At 35.5% G+C, this 25,423-nt stretch overlaps 1 protein-coding gene across 1 annotated transcript in view; it reads left to right on the forward strand.

Moving 5' to 3' along the window:
* The window catches only part of LOC129262353 (lon protease homolog, mitochondrial-like), a 28,607-nt gene extending 5,311 nt beyond the window's left edge, over nucleotides 1-23,296 (forward strand). The window contains exons 5-21 of the mRNA XM_064099905.1: nucleotides 1,897-1,958; nucleotides 2,463-2,533; nucleotides 2,792-2,850; nucleotides 3,395-3,478; nucleotides 7,070-7,201; nucleotides 7,775-7,863; nucleotides 8,976-9,114; nucleotides 10,052-10,174; nucleotides 10,648-10,703; nucleotides 11,554-11,641; nucleotides 12,239-12,361; nucleotides 12,591-12,707; nucleotides 15,318-15,455; nucleotides 16,856-17,021; nucleotides 17,532-17,752; nucleotides 19,957-20,121; nucleotides 21,199-23,296. Of these exons, the coding sequence (XP_063955975.1) occupies nucleotides 1,897-1,958; nucleotides 2,463-2,533; nucleotides 2,792-2,850; nucleotides 3,395-3,478; nucleotides 7,070-7,201; nucleotides 7,775-7,863; nucleotides 8,976-9,114; nucleotides 10,052-10,174; nucleotides 10,648-10,703; nucleotides 11,554-11,641; nucleotides 12,239-12,361; nucleotides 12,591-12,707; nucleotides 15,318-15,455; nucleotides 16,856-17,021; nucleotides 17,532-17,752; nucleotides 19,957-20,121; nucleotides 21,199-21,342 (1,977 nt within the window). The 3' untranslated portion in view covers nucleotides 21,343-23,296. The remainder of the gene's footprint in view (nucleotides 1-1,896; nucleotides 1,959-2,462; nucleotides 2,534-2,791; nucleotides 2,851-3,394; nucleotides 3,479-7,069; nucleotides 7,202-7,774; nucleotides 7,864-8,975; nucleotides 9,115-10,051; nucleotides 10,175-10,647; nucleotides 10,704-11,553; nucleotides 11,642-12,238; nucleotides 12,362-12,590; nucleotides 12,708-15,317; nucleotides 15,456-16,855; nucleotides 17,022-17,531; nucleotides 17,753-19,956; nucleotides 20,122-21,198) is intronic.
* The last annotated feature ends 2,127 nt before the right edge of the window (nucleotides 23,297-25,423 follow it).

The following is a 25,423-nucleotide window of genomic DNA, read 5'->3' on the forward strand; positions in this document are numbered from 1 at the left end:
AAAACCAAAATTCCGATTTTGGGGTTAATCAATATAGTGTTGAAATTATTGAAACGGCTGTATGATGCGACTAACGCATGCACGGCTGTAAGAAGCGACTAACACATAAACGACTGGAGCGCACAGCTACGCAAATGCGCTTGCTACACAGAGAGCGACTTTAAACGGCGCGCAAACACTGCGAAGTGCGCAGTTCCATTGCAAATGCATGTGAAAATAACGAGCGTACACGCAACGGCCGCACTTATGGCGCTATATTATATTAGCGTTGATTTCCAGGAAAAAATGGCGGCTGTCATCGGCTCGCGAAAGTGCCAGTTTTTAGTGAGGACATGTTTTCACAATCCACGAACATCGCAAAAACCGTGAAAAATTCAGTTTTTTAGACCCCTTGTTTCCTAACTACGATGTTCAAAATTACCGATGGGGATATTTTTGACTCGAAATATGGTGATTTAGGTAAGAAAATATCAGGTTTTGCCCATGTCGCCGGATGATTTTGTGGTGTGGGAGTGAGTTAGTGAATGTGTAGTGAATTATGTCTAGAGTGTGTTGGTGATTTCAGTGGCATATTGCTGAGCTTCTGCTGCCGATCGAATGGCTGCGCTGCACACCCGGTATACCCACCTACCTCCGGCCCGCGCCGCCCGGCCGTCCGCGCACTGACAAAGTTGCTCTAAGTTAGATCTATCCCTACGCAATTTTAACATTGATCTGTACTTTATTTTCGAATAATTGTCAAATTTTTGAGGAAGAAAGGAGATTATCAACTTTAGATCTCAAGCTGTGCTGACCGCCAAATCTTTACTTGCTTCGCTTGCCTAAACTCCCGGCGCCCGCCGAGTTGCTGAGCCTCAGCCTCCCCGGCGCACCTCAAGTGCAGTGTGGGTGCGGGTTGGGCGAATGCAGCCGTTAGTTTCGGCTCCGTTTTTGTCATGGCTGAAAATTTGCTAACTTATTTATACCAACAAGCACTTATACAATTTAGGTTTTGTCCTCAGTCAGTTACTCCTGTGTGTTGAAATAACATGAATATGATTGTCAATGTTTGGCTTATTTTCTCTTGATGCATGATATTGATAATGATAGGCTGGATAAAATTAAATGTTTGATTTTTGGCATGTCAGTTTTTAATACAGTAAGTTAGGCTTAACTTAGATCTAAATTCATCATAAAAATGTGCCTTGGCCCAAAACTCAATTGAATTCTTTAATTTTTTCAAATTAAAAAGAGAATCTGTGGAGATGAAGACTTGCAGCAATCTCACTTTCCACAATAGAGGGCGTTTCAAAAACATACTCAAAATTAAAGCTTTTGAGAGCTCTGGTGAACAAGAAAAATTATTCCTAAGGCTAAATCTATATAGCTTGAAATGAAAAAAATCACACCTCAATGAAACTAGGTTTTTTTTTTTTTTGTCACAAAAGTGATATTTAAAGACTTTTTTTCATTTTTAATTGCCAAATGATATTAAATTATATAAATGTAGGCTCTACAGGTAGGTCATCCTCTGGAGTGGTAATGAGGGTAAATTTGCTTTAAAAAGTGTAGGGAAATGCTTTTTTTACATGCTGAAAATGCAAAGAGTCCCTACCGTTGGAGCGGGCCGGACACCCGCTCGGCGCCTTCGTAGTTTTGATACTGATTTTTTATTGTCAAAGGTTGGCAGGTATGGTATTGACCCGACTCCTGGCGGTGTAGCGGCGGTTGGGGGTAAAAGAATAACAATGGATTTAGGATACGAACCCGACTCTTGGTGGGTGGTATAGCAGGGGGGTGGAGGATGTTCAAGTATACTCACATCCAGAGAGGAGATTGTAAAAGCCCATCATGGTATAGATTTTTTTTAAAAGAAAATATTAGTTTTAATACTTCAACTGTCTTTTTTTTTCCCAGGCCCTAACAGCTGAGGTAGTGAAAACAATACGTGACATCATTGCGCTGAATCCTCTCTACAGGTGAGTGCTTATTATTCCTTGTCTGAGCTTTCTCTGACATAATCTCAATGTCCTAACTTAGGTGAGTTTGAATCTCTGGTTTCAACCCATGGTTTATCTAGATCTCCAATAATGCACCCAATAATGAAAGCATGTTTTGCCACAGAGCTAAATTTACACTTGTTATCAAGGTTACTGATGTTGCCAATGTATATGTATATACTTGTACATATATATCAAAACAAACTTATGTTGCCAATGTATATATGTAAATACCTGTACATATATCAAAACAAACAGTGAACTTATTAATGATGTAATCTTAGTAACATATATCAGTTTTAGTGTTGTGATAAAAGCATTCATTACCGGATGGTTTTAAACCATTGGGTTAATATTATTAGATGTTGGAAAGTATTGACCATTGATATTGGAAAATATTTCCATGAGCTAATTTTCTCTGTTTGTACCAGAAAAAAAGAAACTCACATAATCTTGTTTATATTAATTTTGTTGTTATCCTAGGGAATCTGTCGCCCAGATGATCCAAGCCGGTCAGAGAGTTATAGACAATCCAGTGTATTTGAGTGATCTTGGTAAGTAAAACTTGATATTTTGAAAGAACAATCTCCCTTTTTATTTGGTTTTAATGAAACCAATTTCTTCTTTTAAACAAATAAATGACTTTTGAAATCGTTAATGACCATTGCCTGGATTTCAGGTCAGTGCCCACTGTAGATGGTTCCCAGAGACATTGCTGCAAATCCACAAGGTTGTTTTGAATCTGTAGTTTCAAACCATGGATTAGACAGATTTCATGCATTGATATTGCTTGGCTGTTTCACATGTTACAGGTGCAGCGCTGACTGGAGCTGAGCCAGAAGAATTACAAGAAGTTCTTGAGGAAACTGATGTGAGTATTGTTTATTTAATTTCACATTTCTATCTGTTCAAGGTCAAAATTTATTATCATAGTCTACTTGCTGGAATTTTGTCTTTTAATCAGAGGGTCTTTGGGCCCGTTGCAGAAAGAGTTGCGTTTAAACGCAAGTCAAAAAATCAATCGCAAGTCGAAAATGCGCGTTGTTGATTGGTTGAAAATCAAGTTGCGCGTGATTTTTAGAGTTGCGTTTGATTGCAACTCTTTCTGCAACGGGCCCCAATCAAACGCAACTCTAAAAATCACATACTTTTTCTTCACCATATATATCCACATTGTGCTGCACTTGACCCAGGTGAGGTGAATGGGTACCCACCCGGCAGGATTATTTTCACCAAGTGTGGGGAAATAAGCAGCCAGAGCTAAAACCATATCAATATGTAATGGGCCTTTAAATATACAACTAGATAAACAGTACAATATTAGTTTAGAGACAGACACCCAGTTACACCGTATACCTTTTGTCATCTTTGAGTCAAAAGATGAACTGATTACTTTTGGTTTTCTTTTCTTTCAGATTCCAAAACGTCTTCTTCTAGCTCTCAATCTCCTGAAGAAGGAATATGAACTCAGCAAGCTACAGCAAAGACTAGGCAAAGAGGTACAATATAAGCTCTGGCATTTTTTTTTTTTTGGGGGGAGGGGATGTTTCACAAAGAGTCATGCTTAAATGCCAACGCGCTCATGATGTGTAATGCACGATCTTGATTAATATACAGTAGTGCGTGTCTTCATTAATGTAGGATTTGACCAATGCGGTAATGGCTTTGATACTGCATGAAACTGGAACATTTAGGTGTGACTCGTCATACTTACATTTTTGTGAAACTCCCCCTTGACCCTGTAACAATGGTTTGCAACAAATTGAAATTTCTTAGAATGATTCTGATTGGTTGGTACTGGGTATATTGAACTGTATTCACATGAAACATTGAGTTTGATTTGTCATTCTGACTTTGCAATTGCAAACCTTTGTGCTTTGGTGCTTTGATCCAATGCCTCTTTTTCTGAAACCAGGTATTAAATCTAATAAGCTGTTGTTGGAATTCGCTCTTACTCCATCCTCAATTTTTTTTTAGTTCCGGGTTTTTTCTCAGAGTAATGATTGTGTTTGAAATAATTTTTGTCTTGCCTGCATAGCAGAGCGAGACTATAGGCGCCGCTTTTCCGATGGCGGCGTCGTCAACATTGAAATCTTAACCAAGGTTAAGTTTTTGAAATGTCATCATAACTTAGAAAGTCTGTGGACCTCGTACATAAAACTTAGACAAAAGGGTAATAGTGTATCAATGAAGATCCTGCCTGAGTTTCAGGTCACATGATTAAGGTTAAAGATCACTTACGATCAATGAACTTTGGCCATCTTGGGGTTATTTGAGGAATTGTCATTATAACTTTAAAAGTTTATGGATCTAGTTCATGAAATGTGGACATAAGAGCAATCAAGTATCCTTGAACATCCTGTGCGAGTTTCAGGTCACATGACCAAGGTCAAAGGTCATTTAGAGTAAAAAAACTTTGGTAATGTTGGGGGTATTTGTGGAATTGTCGACATACATGTAACTTAAAAAGTTTTTGGATCTAGTTCATGAAGCTTGGACATAAGAGCAGCAATGTATCCCTGAATACCCTGTGCGCGTTTCAGGAACAAGGCCAAGATCAAAGGTCATTTAAAGGTCAATGAACTCTGGCCGTGTTAGGAGTATATGTTGAATTGGCATCATACCTTAGAAAGTTTATGGATCTAGCTCATGAAACATCGACATAAGAGTAATCGAGAATGAGTGATTTTTTTTGCACATGTCTTAGGTCACATGATCATGGTCAAAGGTCATTTTGGGTCAATGGACATTATATCTATTATCATATTAGTGTTTTCTTCTGTGAATGATTATTCATTAGTTGTTTTCCAAGGCAGCACTGCTGCTATATCGAATAGCGTAATGGGCGATTCCACACTAGAACTTCAAAAATATCAAAACTTTCAACATGCTTTCAATAAGTCATAAGTAGTGTAATATTTTACTATGATACCTAAATTTTATGAACATTATGAGTTTTAACCAAAAGTGAAGTCAGATATAGTTTTTTGGGGGGAAACAACGGAATTTTCAATAATTTTGCTGATTAAATATTCAAGTACAAACACTGCCTGAAACCATTATTGGCAAAGCACGAGAAGATTGAAGATATTGCAGGTCAATGGAATCATCTATCATTGATGGTTCCAAATAATATCTACAACATTTTCATGATCCATAATAGGGGCAGCCCTGTTTTTCCGAACCTATTTTTGGCAATGTCCCGTACGACACATGAAAATGCAAAAGTTTTTCCTACACTTTAATATTTGATGATGCAATCTTACAATATCAGTTTCTCTATCTTTGACCAATGGGTTATCGATTCATCCTATAAGGATCGAATTACTGCCCTTAATTTTTGAATAATTTTACTATTAAAAACTTGTCCCATACGACACAGTTTGTGTGGTACGGGACATGTCCCGTACGACACACAAGATATACTGCATTTCATTGCAGGATTTGGATTCAGAAACTATAAACAGTAGGCCTTTTTTAATTTATGTAATTGATTTGACATTAAGTGAACTGAACAGGTATTTTTTTTTATCCCCATAGAACATGAAATACGTGATTCTAACCATTTTAATTGACATCATGTAGGCCTATTCTTTTGTGAATCCCTTCAGCTAAACTGGTGATTTTCACTGGTCAGAGCTGGCTAATTTCTTTGTCATTGAGCATGAAAAGAAAACCTTTAAAATTAATTTACCCTAGCATGGAAGATGATTTCCTCTTGCATGCTATTGTGAAATTATCATAAGATGTAAAAAAAATATATATTTACATATCAATCATCTATTTGGACCTCCCTTGATGATCACTAACTTTTTTATATACAATATTGAAACTCCTTACTTTTTTCAAGTTGTTAAAAAAATATACAGTATTGAAACTCCTTACTTTTTTCAAGTTGTTTAAAAAGACAAACCATATGGTTTCATGAAATGCAGAAAAGTTTAAAAAAGTAAAATTTTGCATTTCTTCTTTAGAAAAATAAAATATTTTGTGGAATTACAAGTGACAGTTGTGACATATATACATTTTATATGAAAATCATAACATTTTAGCTCCATAATTTTTACAAACACAGTTTCATTCATTCATGGTTTAAATAGTGTATAAGAAATCATCACTTAATTCACTAAAATTTAACTTCACACAAAACCTAAAGTTTTTTAGCTCTTAAAAATTCTGTGAAGCATTTTACATTTCCCATCATGACAAAATGATGATATATTGCTTCCAATTGTATAACGGATAGAATGAGGTTACTTATTTATGTCGTCCTGAATGACTACTTAATAAGGCTTTTCATTAAAAAGGAAGAATTTAGGGGCAATGCTCCCTTTCTGATTGATAAAAAGTTCATTGTATTATACAGGCTGTAGTACAACACGCAAGTGCCTGTACAACACGCAAGTGTCCCGTACGACACACAAGTGTCCCGTACGACACAGTATTTTGTTTATGATATATTGACAAAAATATTCAGCCAATAGCGGTTTCTAACATAATAAATGTCTTTAGTTTGATAGGATTATCATTATCATCAGCCAAATAAAGTAATTGAAGAAGTAAAAGAGACATAAAGTAAGAAAGTTTGGCTTCAATTTAGAGATGTCCGTACGACACATTTTGAGTGTCCCGTACGCCACAATGTTCTCGCAAAATTTAAATTTGCTTTATTCATTAATGTCGATTTTGAAAACTTTTATGTATATCTGTGTTCTTGGGTAATTGAATATCAATTTGAGTTTTTATTGAAAATTTCTGTGAAACTCACAGACTTTTGAGTACAAACTTACGGTTTCAAAAAAAGTCATTTTCTGCGTCCGTACGACACATTACTATTTTAAATCTCTAGTATACATGATGTGAATTCAAGTCATATAAAGTGTTGGTCCTTCTAACACATCGGTAGACGGTAGTACTTGATGATCATCTTTAGTTACTGGAAATTTTTTTAGTTTTTCTTGTTGAAAAACTGTCAAATGTTCTCCAAATGTCCCGTACGACACGTATGGAATCACCCTAATGCAGGCGAGACTGCCAGAGGCGTTCCACATGTTAGATCGTTACCACAACTGGCATTTATCTTTAAACAGGTGGAAGACAAAGTGAAATCAGCTCATAGGAAATACATGTTACAAGAACAACTGAAGATTATTAAGAAAGAACTTGGTCTGGAAAAGGATGACAAGGATGCTATTGAGGAGAAATTCAGGGAAAGGTTAAAGGTCAGTGCACCCTCCCTCTGTTTTCTATAGACGAACATTGTTACAAAAACATCTAATAGATTAGTTCCTAAGTGCCTTCCGCACATGAGCAGAATAGGTTATTTGAGATGAATCTTCAAAGTGGTATTCAACTTCACTGATATGATATAAATATTTGTTATTTGATGATTATTGTATTCCTTTTATGTGTTTTAATACATTCTATTCATTAAATCCAATGGAGAGCAACATAGTGTTCATAATAGTTGGTATTTAACAGTAGCCGAAGTGATAAGCCAATATGCCAGAAGAGGACAATTCAACAGACAATTTCTAAAATTTATCACTGATGCCATGTCTATCTTAGAATTAGAATACCACAGAATGATATGTCAGGAAAGCTTCTGCAACTCTTCAGGGAAAGGTCATGTTAGAAAATTTGCTCATGAGCTAACTTTGAACTGGCATGTTCCTATGAATGGATAGTGACCAAAAATCAGAGAGAGAAAAGGGGATATTTATGATGTTTCTATGATATTTCATATGATTGAAAATGCCTAAATGGGATTAACCTCAATATGTGTTTTCTTGTAGGAAAAGACAGTACCTAAAGTTGTGATGGATGTGATAGAAGAGGAAATGAATAAACTCTCTTTCCTGGATAATCATTCATCGGAATTCAGGTTTGTTTACAGCCAATTCCATTAGCAATCCAATTATGGAGGGAAAGATTAATTGGATGAATATAAATGTCCCAATTTGTAAAATCTTAATGGTGAAAGTTCCAAATAATGGTATGATTAATAAAAATAAAAAATTCCAGGCAATTGCACCCCTCCTATAGGAGTAAAATTGAATTAAATACCAAATTATTGTGACGTCATTGCAATCGACTGATTTTGAACTAATTTGGACTTTATTTTGAACTAACGGCTTGCAGTAAATCAGAATTTTGTATTTATTTTTTGTTGCAATATTCCGAACTTTGAATTGGTCAATTTTACTTACGTAAACTTTCATATTCAATGCTAAATGAGATTTGCCAAAAATTAGATCACAATTTATAAGTGGATCGGATAGTGTGCGACGGGCTTAATTCTTTATGCGCCACCTGTCCTTTTCTAACATTGATAGTTCTATATAGGGTCAGTGTGGATGACTGTTAATTTTCTTATTTCTCCCTTGATATATATACAAAAAATGTGATTTACTCTTAAACCTTTTTGGTAATTTTTCGAAATCATTTCTTTCTAATGTTATGCCTCTACCTGCCAAACGTAGGTGGGCGACGGAGGTATGGTCCCATATTCTCAAAAGTAGTTTTCATTTTAACACGGTATACAAAACTATGGACCATACATAATTACGCACACACTATAAAAAATCCAATTAAATGTGCGCTTTCATTCTTGGCTGTATGCATATTGATTGGTCTGGAGTGACATTGTTGTGCATAGTATTTTTTTCATAATGGTCTTTATCTAACTATTCATGCTGATTTCCACATTTTATGAGATTGATGAATTTCTATTTTATTCAGTTGAAAATACAAGCTAAAGGCCGATACGTGTCTTTTTATGCAGATGGTAGAAATCATAAACTGTCAAAAATAAATCACCAAATAACTAGTACATTCAAAAAAAGAAAAAAAAACTTGAGAGACTCATGAAATGCCTTGGATATACAACTGTATGGTGTAGATCTTAACATCCCCTTCTCGGAGAAAAGTCAAACAAACAAATAAGCAGACAGACAACTAATTACAGATAATCTTTTGATTATCTCTTGTGTATAGTGTAACAAGGAACTACTTGGATTGGTTAACCACGTTGCCATGGGGACTGTTCAGTGAGGAGAATGTGGATCTAAAGAGAGCAAGGGAAGTTCTGGAGGAGGACCATTATGGGATGGATGATGTTAAGAATAGGATACTGGTATGTATCAGTGGGGGGGGGGGGTTGCAAGAAATTCATGGTTAACAGATGAAGCTTTATAGAAAGTCCTGTTTCATTGGGGCTCAAAAAATGTTTGCAATTGTAAAAAAAAAAAGATCCCAACATTCACATTTGAGCGCCATAAATATGCCAAATGTGCGCTTAAGTTCAATAGCTTTTTTTTGTTCTTTGCAAATTGTAGACAAATAAAAAAGGGGTTAAAGGGGTGAGGGTACGGATAAGAGGTTTCCATGGGATGCATAACTACAAGAAAATAATGTTTTTTTTATATGATCTAAGAATAGCCCTGAGGAGTGTGTACACCCTCTGAGCATTTTCTCAACAATTTATTGGATCTTACAACTTCTTTCCTAGATTTTGATTGGCTTTTGCTATGGTAACTGTCGAAATGTCGGACATAACGGAATGTCTGATATACCCTTTGATCATGAAATGCTCCTGTGAGCATAAAGTATGTGACCGGGAAAGAGGAGGGGGGGGGGGTAGAATAAGTAATCCACTGTATTGAAAAAAAATATATATGAAACACAGTAATCATAATGAATATAAAGAAATACAAAAATATATGAAAGAATTACCAATTGTGAAGAATACATAATAGAAGAATAATTTACATAGATATACATGTAAGCAATTATATATAAAATAAAATGCAGTGGCCAGCTATCGTTAGCAAAATGCTTGAGAGAATAGCAGCCACTGTATTACATTATACATGTAATTATAGGCCTACAGTGAAAGGTAATTGACGTTGCAGTTCTGCAGAATGGTCGGTGGAAAAAGGTGGAGGGTGAAGAATTAAGAAACAATCTTTAAAAAAGTGTTGTAAGAGTGATAGGAATTTTTTTTTTTTTCTGAGAGTGATGATACTTATTCACTCGTATTGCACCAATTTTATTCACTCCTATTTCTGCAGGAATTTGTAGCAGTAAGTCAACTAAAGAAGTCAACGCAAGGGAAGATCTTGTGTTTCTATGGACCCCCTGGTGTAGGCAAGACCAGTATAGCCAAGTCAATAGCAAGAGCACTCAACAGAGAGGTATGAATATTCATTTTTTCATTGTTTGCCTCTAATCAAAGGATTCTTATAAGTCAAAGGTTACACATTAAACCATAATTAACAATTGTCATAATCATTACACAATCAGATTTGAGTTACTTAAATTTTCTTTAGGTGAGTCTTAAGCAATTCTTTAGGCAACTTGTTGTTTTCTATTTTTATTAATCGTTTGATATCTATCAAGAGAGAGGTATAAATAGAGATAGAAATATAAAGTACTGCATTAAGCTGAAATAGGGCTATTCAATTGGCTGAGAGTATATTTGTTGAAGAATATCTTGGATATATTTATGATTAGTTTTGTTAAACTTTGCGATAGACGTGTATGGAGTTGGTTCTGTGAAAATGTTTCATTCATTCCCAAACTGTTTGCCACTTTTGAAGTCATGCATATGCTTGCCTTGGGAAATACTAATTTGATTCATAATACAATTTTATGATTTTTTTTTTAGTATTTCAGATTTAGTGTTGGAGGAATGACAGATGTTGCTGAAATCAAAGGTCATAGGTGAGTAGGTTTACAGCTTCTTGTTCAAACCCCATTTGGTCTTTTGTATTGTAAATTGTGGTTTGGTCCTATCATCATTTGGTTTTAATGATCAGTTCCATGACATTTGTTCTGGTGACAATTGCTTTATTATAAATTCCACACACTAATGGAATGAACAACTTCAACCATGGATTTAACAGTATATCCCATCTTAAACCTAACAATAAACCTATCATAACACCCTATTGCAACCCTAACATTATCTCTATATCTTAGACAAAAATAAAGCCCAGAGCAATTGTCGCTGGAGCAAATGTCATGTCAACGAGGCAGAGGAATGATTTTGAAATGAGGGGGGGGGGGGGGGGTAAGGACTGCAAAATGCATAAAATCACAATTTAATGGTCATTTTCACATTTATGTACATTGTTATTGAACAAACCCCCAGCTACACACTTCCACTTCTCAGAGGGTCCCCTGCTCAAGATATGTACAATTTTCTGATTCAGCAGTTTGTGTTCACTTCCTTTTGTAAAAAAAATAATTATATAATTAAAATTGTGAAAATTAGTGTCGGTTGCCATAATTGTTTTTTTTTTTAATATTGGTCAGTCCAGTTATGACGAAGAAAGTGTTTGTGCGTTATCACAGTAATAATGCTACAATATAATGATATGATATATTTCACTTAACCTATAGCCTTCTGGAACAGGGTGGTCCCTTTGAAAAGCATATCAGAATTTCAAACTCAGCAATCAATGTGTTAATCATTGATTTACCATTTCTTGTAAAAATCTGCACCCAAAGTGAGGTTCTGTACATATACTTATAAATTAGAAATGTTTTGCCTCATATTTTGTGTACCTAGACGGACCTATGTTGGAGCTATGCCAGGCAAGGTTATCCAATGCCTGAAGAAGGTCAAAACTGAAAACCCTCTTATTCTTATCGATGAGGTATGTATTCTATCTTGCTTCTCAAATGCCATTTCTTGCTATGAAGATTGGGGATACAGATTTCAAGATTAATTTCATAATTACCAATTACACATAAGAGAGGGGAGGTGATAGGTTATTTGCAAAGTGACTCCTTACTAAATTACTTGAAACCGACATTTTTTTACTGATAATCATCTCTAATTGTCTTTGCCATATGATTATCTTCCATTTTGTCTCCTGGCTGTTAAAACATTGTATCTCAAAAACATCTATAGAGGTGTTGTGGCTCAGTGGATATGTCTCTGGACTTGAACCACAAGGTCCATAGCTTGAATCCCACCATGGCACTCATGTCCTTTGGCAAGGTATTTATCTACACTTGCCACTCTCCACCCATGTGTAGTAAATGGGTACCCGGTAGGAAGGAATTCCTTGAATGCTCAAGCACCTGATCAGGGTAGCCCTGCTAAAGCCAGGGTAATAGCATGATTTAAGAAAATAAATCTTAGTCCAAAAGTACATGTTTTTCCTTCTAAGAATACTTATATAATGTTGATGAAGGTTGCATCTCTGAGAACATTTTTCCTTCCCTTTTTCCCTCTCTCTCTTGTTTAGGTTGATAAGATTGGTCGCGGCTTCCAGGGTGACCCATCCTCTGCACTGCTTGAGCTGCTTGACCCAGAACAGAACTCAAACTTCTTAGATCACTACTTAGATGTTCCTGTAGATATGTCAAAGGTATTCTTCTTATAAATTTTAATAACTCAATAAGATACAGGTAATTAACTCAAATTGACAGTAAGAAGGCATCAAATTTCATTACACTATTAAATAAAAATTGATAAAATATAAGTTTACAAAGTATTGATTTGAAGAGACTCTCATCTTGACTATACTCTGAGTTTTATTTCTTTTGTTTTATTTTGTGATATATGTAAATTTAATATATATATATTTTTCTTGTTAGGTGCTTTTCATTTGCACTGCCAACGTGACAGATACCATACCAGAGCCTCTTCGAGACAGGATGGAGATGATTGATGTATCTGGATATGTTGCTCAAGAAAAAGTGGCCATTGCAGAGGTATATACTTATTTGTGGATAAGAAGTTTATGAAAATTGGTTATGGAGGAAAAATTGAAATGAAAGTTGTCCATTGAGTAAATTTTGTTTTGAAAGGCAGTCATGGAAGAAAGTTTGCTATGAAGAAAGTTGTCTCTGGAAGAAATTTGATGTGAAAATTGTTCCTGGTGGGTGTTTCCTAAAGCTGTTCGTAAGTTAAGAGCGACTTTAAGAATGACTGGTGATCCTTTCTTGTGATAATTGGTATATTAATCGGCGATGGTTAAGGGCGTAAGAAAGGTTCACCAGTTGTTCTTAAAGTCGCTCTTAACTTACGAACAGCTTTATGAAACACCCACCTGGAATAAAGCGTGTCATTAAAGTTACCTCTGGAAATAAGTTTATATTTGAAAGCAGATTATGAAAACAATTTAACCCAAGTACAAACCATAAACAGAACACAGTGCGCTTAGAAACACCAGTAGTAAGCGCCTTATAAATGTTATGTATTATTATTATTATTATTATTTAAAGTTAATTGGAGTATAAATAGTATGTATTGAAAGTGGGTTTTTGTAGAAAAGAATTTGTTATGAAAATTGTCAATGGAAAGAAGGCTGCTTTGAAAGTTGGTTGTATAAAAAAAAAGAAGACTATTATGAAAGTTAGTGACAGAAAAGTAGTTTGTAGAAGTTGGTGATGAAATTAAAATATGGAAATTGGTTGGAGAAAATTATTTGTACATGAAAGATGAAAAGAGTCCCTTTTTTCTAATGAGGTGGGAAAAAGAAATCTCTTTATTATTGATTCATGATTGTAGTGGATTTTTTTTATTCAAGCTTTCTCGAAATGTGAGATTTCATCAGCTTGGGCTTTGTATTATTCTCACATATATTACTTTGCAAGATTTCTTCTTATTATATGCTAATTCATGAAAATTGTATATTCTCTATCTCTGATAGAGAAGTTAAAAAGGTCATTATGAGACAATATCTTCTTTTAAAACCACTACATGACAGAATGCAATTTACAAGAGATAATTACAGGACATACCCAGGATGAAATCTACAAAATTCAATGGCCACCTGTCAATCGTAGTAAATTACACTTAGAAATCTACAAGGTTGTTTTTAAAATGCCAGAATGAAATTAACAAGAAAATCAATAACATTTTATCCTGATGGGGAGACACTGAATACAGAAAGCAGATTAGGATTCAATAAGTAGGACAGCAATTTGAACTCTTTACTCTTGAGTTAGAGATCCCAGTTTTCCATTTTCTATAAAATTAATTGTTTTGTGTTCTGAACATACACTCTGTTCATTGGTGACATGTGCAATGGGGTTACACTTCATAATTCCGAAGGTTCGTAATTCCGAAGGTTCTTTATTCCGAAGGTTCGTAATTCCGAAACACGTAAATTGCCTATACCTCGATGTTCGTTAATCCGAAAACGTAAAAGGGTTCGTTAATCCGAACATTTATGGCGTTATTCCGAAGGTTCGTTAGTCTGAAGGTTCGATAATCCGAAAACAAAATAAGGTTCGTTGTTCCGAAGGTTCGTTAATAAGAAAACGAAATAAGGTTCGTTAATCATTTCGTTTTCGGACTAACAAACCTTCGGAATTACGAACCTCATTTCGTTTTCGGATTAACGAATCTTCGGAATTACGAACCTCACTTCGTTTTCGGACTAACGAACGTTCGGAATTACGAACCTCATTTCGTTTTCAGACTAATGAACCTTCGGAATTACGAACCTTCGGAAATACGAACCTTCGGAAATACGAACCTTCGGAATAACGAACCTTCGGAATATCCGAACCTTCGGAATAACGAAGCTTCGGAATTACGAATGTATGCGGTGCAATGGATATGATAAAGAAATTGTAAATTGTGAAGATGTCAAAAAATATTTATTTTAATGCAGATAAAGTTTTGCAAGCAGTTGCTCATATTACGAACAGGTTTGATGGGAAGCTTTTCACTTGCACATAATTTCATTCTATTGGATTTGCTTTGATTTTCATGACTTTCAATGTATTTTTGGCAATTCAAAAATTCTTGTCCCAAATTTTTCTGTGAAATTCCTTGAAATTTTATGAATCCTGTATTGTTCCTGATTTTTTTTCGATTTCTTGATCCTGAATAACTGGGACCTTGACTAAATCTATGAGATGATAATGATAATGAAAATTATCAGCAAGAAATTTATCCACACTGTGCTGCACTCAACCCAGGTGAGGTGAATGGGTACCCGGTAGGAAGAAATTTCTTGAATGCTTTGAGCGCCTAGGCACCCCAGCTAAAGCCGGGGTAATAATAATAGCAGGGCCTGCTGGGAGACAGTTTTCAGAACTGAAGTGGCTTCCCTGGGTAGATATACCTATATTATTGTATAGAATTTGTATTGCACAATTTCCATCTTAATTAGATGCTTAAAGTGCTTCAGCGCAGATTAAAGAAAGGGAAAAAAATACATTGCAGGTTCAAACTACACAAGGATAGCCTTCAATGCTTAGATGGTTGTCAGTCAAAAGGCACCATTATACAGGTATGTCTTCAGTTATGTTAAGAAAAGACCAACATGTAATATTTAGCCCTTATTATCTGTCCACTCTATATTTCAGAGATACCTTGTACCCATGGCAAGGGACCATACTGGAATAGAGGATCAGGTTACCATAGATACCAATGCTATGAATCAACTTATCAAGGCTTATTGCAGAGAAAGCGGAGTGAGGAATCTACAGAAACACATTGAAAAGGTAATGATAGGGATAAGAATATTGAAAAGGTATTAGCTTGGATATGAATATTGTACAGTGTATGTGCTTGTGGAATTTTGATGATGGTTACAGTAGAATCAATTTATCAAGGCTTACTGCAGAGAAAGTGGAGTGAAGAATCTGCAGAAACACATTGAAAAGGTGATGATAGGGATTAGAATATTGAAAAGGTATTTAATAGTTTGGATATGAATATTGTATGTGCTTGTGGAATAGAGATAAGGGTTACAGTAGAATCAATTTATCAAGGCTTACTGCAGAGAAAGCGGATTGAGGAATCTACAGAAACACATTGAAAAGGTAACAATATGGATACAAATATTGAAAAGGTATTAGCTTGGATATGATTTTTGAAAAGGTATAACTTGAATCTGAATATTGTACGTGCTTGTAATAGATAATCGCAAAAGAGACAAGCGTTACCTTAAAATCTATTATTCAAGGCTTAATGCAGAGAAAGTAGAGTTTACAGAAACACATTGAAAAGGTAAAAACGTGGATATGAATGTTAAATGTGCTTGTGATAGGAAATGGAAGAGAGGATCAGGTTACCATAGATATCGATGATATGAATCAACTAAATCAAGGCTTACTGCAGAGAAAGGAGAGTCAGGAACCAACAGGAACACTTACATGGAAAATCATTAAGTCAGAATGTAGATGATTTCCTGCAGTCGGTTGTGTTTCTAAGTCCTTAGGCTTATCCACTATAGCCATTGCACCTATATGATTTTTCATCATTAACTTTTTATTTTCAATTATATGCTTGTGTGATCAATTTATTAAAGCGAAAGTATGAAAAGTATCTCTTGAAGGAATCTTACATTAAGTACTGTTTATTTCTGCAATTTATGCATTATGATTACACATATATTTACCACCCCCCCCCCTTTCTCTCTATATTTTGTATGATCTGTCATGGTATTAAGATCCCTATCTTGTGGAAGGCCAATGACATCTACTAGCTCCCCCATATTCTAGTCTAACTTTGTGCTAAAATTATGGAAAGCCAAAAATATGAAAATATTTGTTTACATTGCATGTTATGTTTACTCTGCTCTTCCTTAATTCATAATGCTGAAGACAATTATCTTATTAATCTTTTCAAGTCGGTATAATTTTAGACTCAAATTAGCTGATACATTGAACCTCCAATGTTAGAGATTTATGTCACAATTGGCTATCCGTAATTAATTACAACTTAAAACCAGAGTTTAAACCCGACTTCAGAATACAGGGCCTTTGTATTTATTTCTATATGTCTTCTTATTAGTACATATGTGATTGTATTTGCTTTTACAAAAATTGGAAATAAGTGAAATGAACTTGAATAAAATTCCCTCTTCAATTCTTTCTCATTGTTATAAATTTTGTATTAGATCTACCGTAAGGCTGCCTACAAGATGGTCCATGATTCTGCAGAATCCATCCATGTAACCACTGAAAACCTTCATGACTTTGTCGGCAAGCCTCTGTTCACCAGCGATAGGATGTATGAGAAGACACCAGTCGGAGTCGTCATGGGTCTCGCCTGGACGTCAATGGGTAATGGAATATCTATATCATTGGATGGTTGAGATTGAGATACCAGAAATTTTCCACTAACTTGGGCTCTATTACACGAATCATAGATTGAATATAAGCAAAAGACTAGTGAACACTCGTTAGAAATTGGAGCTGGATCCTGTGTTATAAAGACTTGTTACGATAACAAATGCACCATTTCTTAAACAAGTTTCATGAGTTTCATGAAAGGATATTGGGTGTTTTATCCAACAAATTATTTTTATTCTATTTTATTCAACAAAAACAGTGCTTTTAAACCAAATACAGAAAATTGTCAGATCCGACCACTTGTCCGTCAAAAATGTTGATGAAATGCTGATTGTGCTAAATGGTGCTTTGAAGTTTATCCCTAAAAAAAAAATTTTACAGGGGCTCCCTAAATTTACAAGAGCGTACTGCACTTTGCCCAGATGTATATTTTGTGCATGTTCACAATCCTACTAATATCTAATATATGTTGCATCCAATCCCACCGTTCTTGTATTTCAGGTGGGTCAACGCTCTACATTGAAACCTGCCTCTCGCGGAGCCCTAATCTGGAATCAAAAGACGGCACCGGATCCATGCAACTGACCGGTAACCTAGGCAATGTGATGAAGGAGAGTGCCGAGATTGCTTACACTTTTGCCAAGTCATTCCTTCTTGATCAGCCACCAATAGAGGGCGGTATACCATTGCAGTCTTCTCAAGTCCATCTTCACGTTCCAGAGGTAATTTTTTAATTATATTTTATTCTCTTTCTTCATTCAAAATGTACAATACTTATCATCATACAGTAGTGCATTCCATATGCATACAGTTGTCCACAATGCACTTTCTTTGATTTGAGATTGCCAGGAGAATCACAAATTTTATGTGTACCAATGCAGATAATAATTGCACACCCAGGTAGTTATCTAATGAAATACAAGTAACTTGATGATTTAAGGGGAAAAACACTTATTACTCAATGACAATACCTAGTTAAATGTTCTTAAAAACTCAGAACAAGCAATAACTAGAAAGCAAGTCTGAATATATTGAATGTTTATCTTTATTACCATATGCAGATTGATGCGTAACTCTGTAGAGCCATCTAAATAAGTGTATGGTTTGGCTTTTTTTTTAATGCATCTGAAGTTAAAGCATTTATGGTGAAAAAGTGATTCAGTACAGTAGTACATCCCCGTATGCTAAACAAATTTCCCCCCTGTATTTTTTGTCTTTTCATAGTTGTTATTGCTGCAGCATCACTGCATTTATGATGTCATGCATGATGCGGCATTCTAAATGAAATATTATAGAATGGATGGGAAAATCCCTGCAATCTGATTGGTTGAGAGCAATGCAAGAATTTTTACTGGGCTGCATGAACGATATCCCGATAATCAAAACGATATCCACTGTAAACAAGCTATCGTCCGAAAAGGTCATTGTGATGTCATCGCGCATGTACTGTTACGCTTGTTTACGTCAAAATTTTGAATTTTCGATCAAGGCAGAATCAGAATGAATCAAATAAAGGATGCAAAATGATCTGTAAGTACAAATACGTTACCGTAAATGTCATAGGGATTAAAACTGCCTGCATACTCGTTAGTTGAGAAGTCCAGACATACGATCTAACGTTTATAGATCTACTGGCACTGCCCTGGGCTGGCTGTGCACAGCCAAATCTCCAGTGCGGGCCCAGGCAGCCGTAGGCACTGGCCACCGGAGCGGCCCGGGCATACCGGTACACACACAGCTATCACTCAATGCAAAGCTGTATCTGGCATTTTGGGTATAATGATGCCTTTGTGCCAACATATTATCAAGTTAGGCATACATATTTATGTTTTCCAGGGTTATCAAAGGGTCTGCATTACATTTTGGAATTTTCATGCATCCGGTAAAAAATCATGCGTCCAGTAAAAAAAATCATGCGTCCAGTAAATATTTTCATGCGTCCAGTAAATTGAATTTACTGGACGCATGAAATTATCATGCATCCGGTAAATCATTAATTTATGTGGTTTATTCAATAAAATTTTTCCATTCTATAAAACAGATGATGCATGGGTTTCTTTCGTGGGTCAGTGGAACTGTGTGCACGCGGTAACTTTGGCATTATGGTCTAAACTCACTCGGCTGCGCCTCGTGGGTTAAACCATGCCAAAGTTACCTTGTGCACACAGTTCCTACTGACCCACTCTAACCCATGCATCATTTGTATACAGGAGATTGACTAATGAGAATTGGGCCCTGTTGGATTAAGAGGTCCATTTTAATGCAACTAATAAATCCATCACAAGTCCAAAGTATGCACTTCTGATTTCTTAAAATAAAATTGCGTCTGATTGCTACTCTTTCTGCAGTAGGTCCCCTGCTCTGGTCAAAATTTTTAGGGCAAGGCTATCTTTCCATAGGGCACACACGTGTATTTCAGCACAGATGGGAAAATAAAAGAGGGCACAAAACCTTCAAGACCTTCAAGATGGACACAAGGCCAGTGAACATGGCATCCTCTGCCTTCATGGCCTTGGATGTCTTTGGATTAATTTAAGCCCTGATTTTAGCATCGATTGATTGATAATTTATTTATTCCATTCTCATAAGCATATTCACACAAATATTACAATATACATGTATATACAAATATCAAAAGGTATAAGAAGTTATGCACAAAGAATGTTTATTTTCAATCATTTAAAGATATAAAAGGAGAACCTTTCAAAAAGCCGAATATGGCTTTGCAAAATTAAAGTTCTCACAAAAAATATATATAGTTTATATTGATATTTTAGAAGATACATTTATACATCACAAAGTCACATGAATTATAAAAAAAAAACAATGAACATGAGAAAAACTGGTGGGTGGTTGAATTATAACTAATATTACTTTCTCTTTTCAATTCATCATATTTGTCAATAAATCATTCATTTATTATTAGGGTGCTACACCCAAGGATGGTCCAAGCGCTGGCTGCACCATAGTATCAGCTCTTCTCTCATTGGCTATGGGTCGACCAATCAGACAGAACGTCGCTATGACGGGGGAGGTCTCGCTGACGGGCAAGGTTCTACCTGTCGGTGGCATCAAAGAAAAAACCATAGCTGTAAGTCTTATCATGCAATTGCAGAAGGGCGTGAATTCACAAAAGTGGTTTTGAATCGGTGGTATAAAACCATGGTTTATGCAGATTCCTATTTATACATTGATTACACTTAATATGGCAATATATATAGCTCAGTAAGTAGAGCAGAGGTTTCACATTCCAGTGACCCGGGTTCGATTCCCACTTGGTGAGCTACCGCCCTCTGGTAAGGCATTTATTCTCATTACCAGGTCCCTTGAAAACAACCTTTACCCTTCAGTCCTCTGGTTTTCTTGCTTACAAGCAATTATGCTTTCTTAGCAATCAGGTGAAAGAAATCACCACCGCTAATATATTGAGGGGTGTCGAATAATGAATGCACGCTTTTATCAAATTAGGCTAAAAAGACTCTTGTTACTAACTTCACTCTATTTGTGAGCCCACTGTTTTGAATTTGTGAATCCACTGTGTTAAGCAGGTCAGACAAACAAAAGCAATAAATAATTCTTATTGGATGCTTTCTCAAAACACATGTGGAATATGAAATCTGCATAAACCATATTTTCAATCGTATTTGATTTGATTTATTCATCTTCTTTTGCATTACAATATGATACGGTAAAACAAACATAACAAAGACGTTTGGACAGTGAATCAGAAATATGTATCATTGAACATAAAAATTACTTGCGGAATATTGCTTGTCATTGTAAGCATGCATGCTTGACCATATGACAAACGGGGATGGGGATTTTGGCCATGGCATGATGTACTGAATTTCTATAGTTAATTGTTTGAAGATTGTGTCTCTTCATTTATTGCGATAATTTGTTCATTATATCAGAATTTTTGCCTTTAATACAAAAATGAAAAATTTTGGTCTAGATACACAATTGGCAAAGTTTAGTTTAGTTTTCAGATTTTTTATATTTATATTCAATTTACACAGAAAATTATGTAGTGGACCCATTATTGGTCCGAACCCAAATCATCAAATCTTGAAATTTAACTTTGTGGGAAGTATTGCTGTTTTGCCAAGAAAATTGGAAGTATGACCATCACAGACATTCAATAATCCTGCATTTTTCTTTTGTATAGGCCAAGCGAGCTGGGGTAGATTGCATCATTTTGCCAGCTGAAAACAGGAAGGACTTCTCTGATTTACCAAGCTTCATCACCGAAGGCCTGGAGGTCCATTTTGTTGAGCATTACCGTGACGTCTTCAGCATTGTCTTTCCATGAAGATGAAGAATCTTCAAAAACTTTTCAAGACAAAATGAATTGGTACACTGTTTTCCTCAGCGTAAGTCCATGCAATCTTCGCCCTGTATTGAACATGAAGCAAGAAAATCATCTTTACTGAGGAGTAGAGGTCTATTTTGTTGAGCATTACAGTGATGTCTGCAAAACTGCAGACAGGAAAAGCATTTGACTCCTAAGAAACTCTTCAGGACAGTTCAAGCAATACACACCAATACTAAAGCAAGTGTAAATTTGTAAAAACTTCACTCCATATAGAAAATGAAAGGAGATCATCATCACCGATGGTCTTCACCTTTGTCTTTCCAGGAAAACGTATACCTTAAAAAATCTTCAAGACAGTTCAAGTGATACACTCTTGTGCAACTGGTGTTTTTCTATACAACCTTCACTACATCAAGAAAATAAAAGAAGAACATCATCTTTGTCAAAGGCCTTGGGCTCCATTTTGTCATTCATTATCTGGAAATGTCTTTAAAATTTTCTTTCCAGGAAATCATTATCTAAAAATCTTCAAGACATATCGAGCTATACACACTAGTGCAACCAGCATATATCTGTACAAACTTCATGTGGTACAGGACATGGACAAAGATCTTAATCTTCACTGGAAGCCTTGAGGTCTATTTTGTCAAGCATTACTATGATGTCTTAAAAATTGTGTTTACATGCAGTACACTCTGATGTGGCCTAGTGTCAGTCTGTACACTCATATTTCATATTAATTACAGCATCCAGAAAATATCATGTTCTCTTACTCTTTGCTATCTGATTTCAATTATATGTTATCTTGGATGTTTTCTTTTCAATTGGTGAAATGATGTATATCAAACAATATGATTTAATACTTGTGTTTCAATTTTTTTTTTTTACATTGATTGGACATTATACTGCATGCAATCATGATCATGCATTTCATTACAAGGTTCATGGGAATTTTGGTGTATTTTTTTTCATTCTCAAACATTTGGTAAATGGTGGATCTAGGATTTAAAAATAGTGAGGTCGCAGATGTTTTTTAGATTTAGCTATATTAATATATATGTTCAATGGACATTTGTCAAAATATAAAGGGGACGTGCACCCTTTGCGCCTCTGCCTAGATCCGCCACTGAAATGTCATGGAAATGATATACTTGCCAGTCCCCTCACTTCAGATCAGTTAGGGGCAGATTCATGATTTACCAGAGGGGGGGGGGGCTGTGTTTCTGAAATGAAATTGACCTCCCTCTTTTTTCTTTTATTAAATGAATATCTGCTCTATTATTTATAAGTGACTTTGTTATTTCTCCATGTTAGCTCAATATATATTATGGTACTCATTGTTTTGTAACATAGCATTTGTTGAATCTACAAATAATCTACAATGATTTTGTCACCCATTTGTATGGAACTATCATCATCATCATCCGTTAAAGTACAGTCCACCAGGTTGGTGTATCATCGTACTTGTAGAATTGTGCAGGAGTATGTACAGTGCTGTGGAAGATCTATTCTACGTGCGGTAAAAAAGAATCAGCGTAGTCTTAGCGCAATTAGATTTTCTGCACCTCAGCCTTAAATTAGGCTACTGAGGTGCAATTAACTGTAATGGCAGGGAGAATATTCCACAGTCTAATGGCATCAGGAATAAAAGTTTTCTGATAAGTAACAGTGCAAGCATGTGGGACGTGTAACCTCATCTGATGACCACGAAGCGAAGTGGAAGTAGTTATTATCATTTCTTTTCACAATTGATTTAACTTTTATTCAGGTATCTCAACTTTGATGTAAAGAAACAGCAAATTAATTTGATATATAAGGAAACACAGTGTCATGTTAGAAAGATGTTCAGAATATAGGGAGATAAGTTTGATTAACTTTAATATGAAATAAAATTTATTAAAATGGTCTCTGTAATGAATGGCATGAGTGTATAAAATTATCATAAACTTTCTATGGAGCTATTATATGTATTATTTCAATTTGTGGAATTTACTTAATTTTTCCTCAGAATATATAGGCTCTGTCACATTGTTCCGTGCAAGGCTTGTGTGCGACTTCTCGGTGACTATTTTTTGCGACCCTCGGGTCACCCGCATTGACAGTATCACGTATCTCGCACACAGGAGCACACTTAAGTCTGATTTGCATGCAGAAAAGTTTTTAACATGCTTTACAGGTGAGTTGCTGGCGATCACGCACAACTCACCTGCAAGGCTTGAACGGAATGATGTGACAGGGCCTTATAAAACAAATCACAAAAAGTAAGTTCCCCCTAAATCTAATTGGCCAGACTTTAAAATTAATTTAGTCACAATCTTCCTACATTCAATGACTTTTATAACTTCAGTTTAAAAATCAATTTGATACATCATGCATGAGTGGGCACACATCAAAACAATGGTCCTTTCTGATAAACCAAAAGGAGTCATTTTTGGATTGACTTTATTATTAAGGCAACTCTTTTTCCTAATGAATGTTAAGTGCTTAGAAGAGGAGAAGATGAAGAAAGGGAAGAGGAGAAGAAATAAATTGGAGGAGGAAGAGCATCATATTTACCCAGAGTAGCAAGTTCCCTTATGAAAAATATTATTCCTGTGGGCCCTGCTTGATATGATAATTTTTGTTAGACCTAGTCACAGATATCCTGAAGTTTGTTGTGTTTTATGCCATTTGATAAGCACAGCATTTTTTTTTTGGGGGGGGGGTGGTAGTTGATGGTGTCAAGCCCTTGTAATTTTGAAATTGCTATGTTAGGATTTTGTTATACAAAAAATAACTTCAGATATTGCAGCCAAAATGTGTGGTCAATTGTGATCTAAACCCAAGAGGCAAATGTCATAACATGGTTGAGTGATCACATACTAAAGCAAGATATCTTATATTCACTATTTAATTGAAAATGTGACTTCAGTTACTTGATGAAAAGTGATGAATTAGAGGTAATTTTTTTTTTGCAGAAATTTGGCAATAAGTGTAGGAACTCTTCACAATTTTATTTTGGACAAAATTTTTCAATAAAAAAGGTATCACCCATGGGCAGGGATCCCAGGTGGATGCATCCCCGCCCCCTCCAATTGAATTTCAAACTTTATATTACTGTGCAGCCTATGGGAGAGGATAATCTCATCTCTCCCTTTTTTAATTGCTCTTTTGTGTCATGGGTTATAATAATTGTAAGAATAATTAGTCGGGAATGCAAATTCTTCTCATTCATCTTGACGTGTTCAGTATGACGATGATTAGTAAAAAAAGACTTGAAATACAACTCACTTGCACGTTGGATTATAGTCCAGTGGCCGCAGAATTTCCACTATCTCAAACAGGTTGGCCTCCCCTTCAGCGGGTTCATTATTCGCCCAAAGAAGTCAATCGATAATTGGGATAATTGAGATCTGTATTTTCAGTCTTGTGACTTAAATTCATATATATTAAATCTTTGAAAAACGACATACAGAGAGGTGAAAATTGGGGGAAGAGAAAAGTAGAGGGTTAGCTGTCGTGAGGTGGAGGGAGAGAGAGTGTGTGAGATGGAGAGAGAATGACAAACAAAAATCTCCCCAAGCCCCTAAGAAATGATTTTACTAGTGTGAATGTGTATGTAAAGAAAAACAGGTAAACAAAGAGTGATTGACAGGGAATGTGTAGGTCAACTTAGAAAAGGGTAAAGTTTATCATAAATGAGATTTTTTTTGGGGGGTAGGGTGGTAAAAGAAAAATAAGATCAATACATAGATAACAAAACGACTAGTCCATGGTGTAACATTCATCTTGATATAAATTTCAAGGTTTATTGTTGCACTCTAAATGGTTTTGGTTCTGTTATTCCATAAAAACAAGAAAAAAACACTGAGATTAAAAAAAAAATGATGAGTCAGTTTTTCTTGAGGTATGTATGGTTTTGTGTCAATGAATTATAATGGATATATTAGTTATGTGGTGTGTGTATATATGTCTATATTGCTCTCTATTTAGCTGGGTAGAGGGCGATGACTAAAAAGGCATGTTATTCCAATAGTTACCAGTTTGTCAGAAAGAAAACCTAAATAAGAAAATTAAATTTGAAAAAAAAAATTCCAAA

The sequence above is a fragment of the Lytechinus pictus genome, chromosome 5, assembly GCF_037042905.1.
Source record: "Lytechinus pictus isolate F3 Inbred chromosome 5, Lp3.0, whole genome shotgun sequence".
Lineage (NCBI taxonomy): Eukaryota > Metazoa > Echinodermata > Echinoidea > Temnopleuroida > Toxopneustidae > Lytechinus > Lytechinus pictus.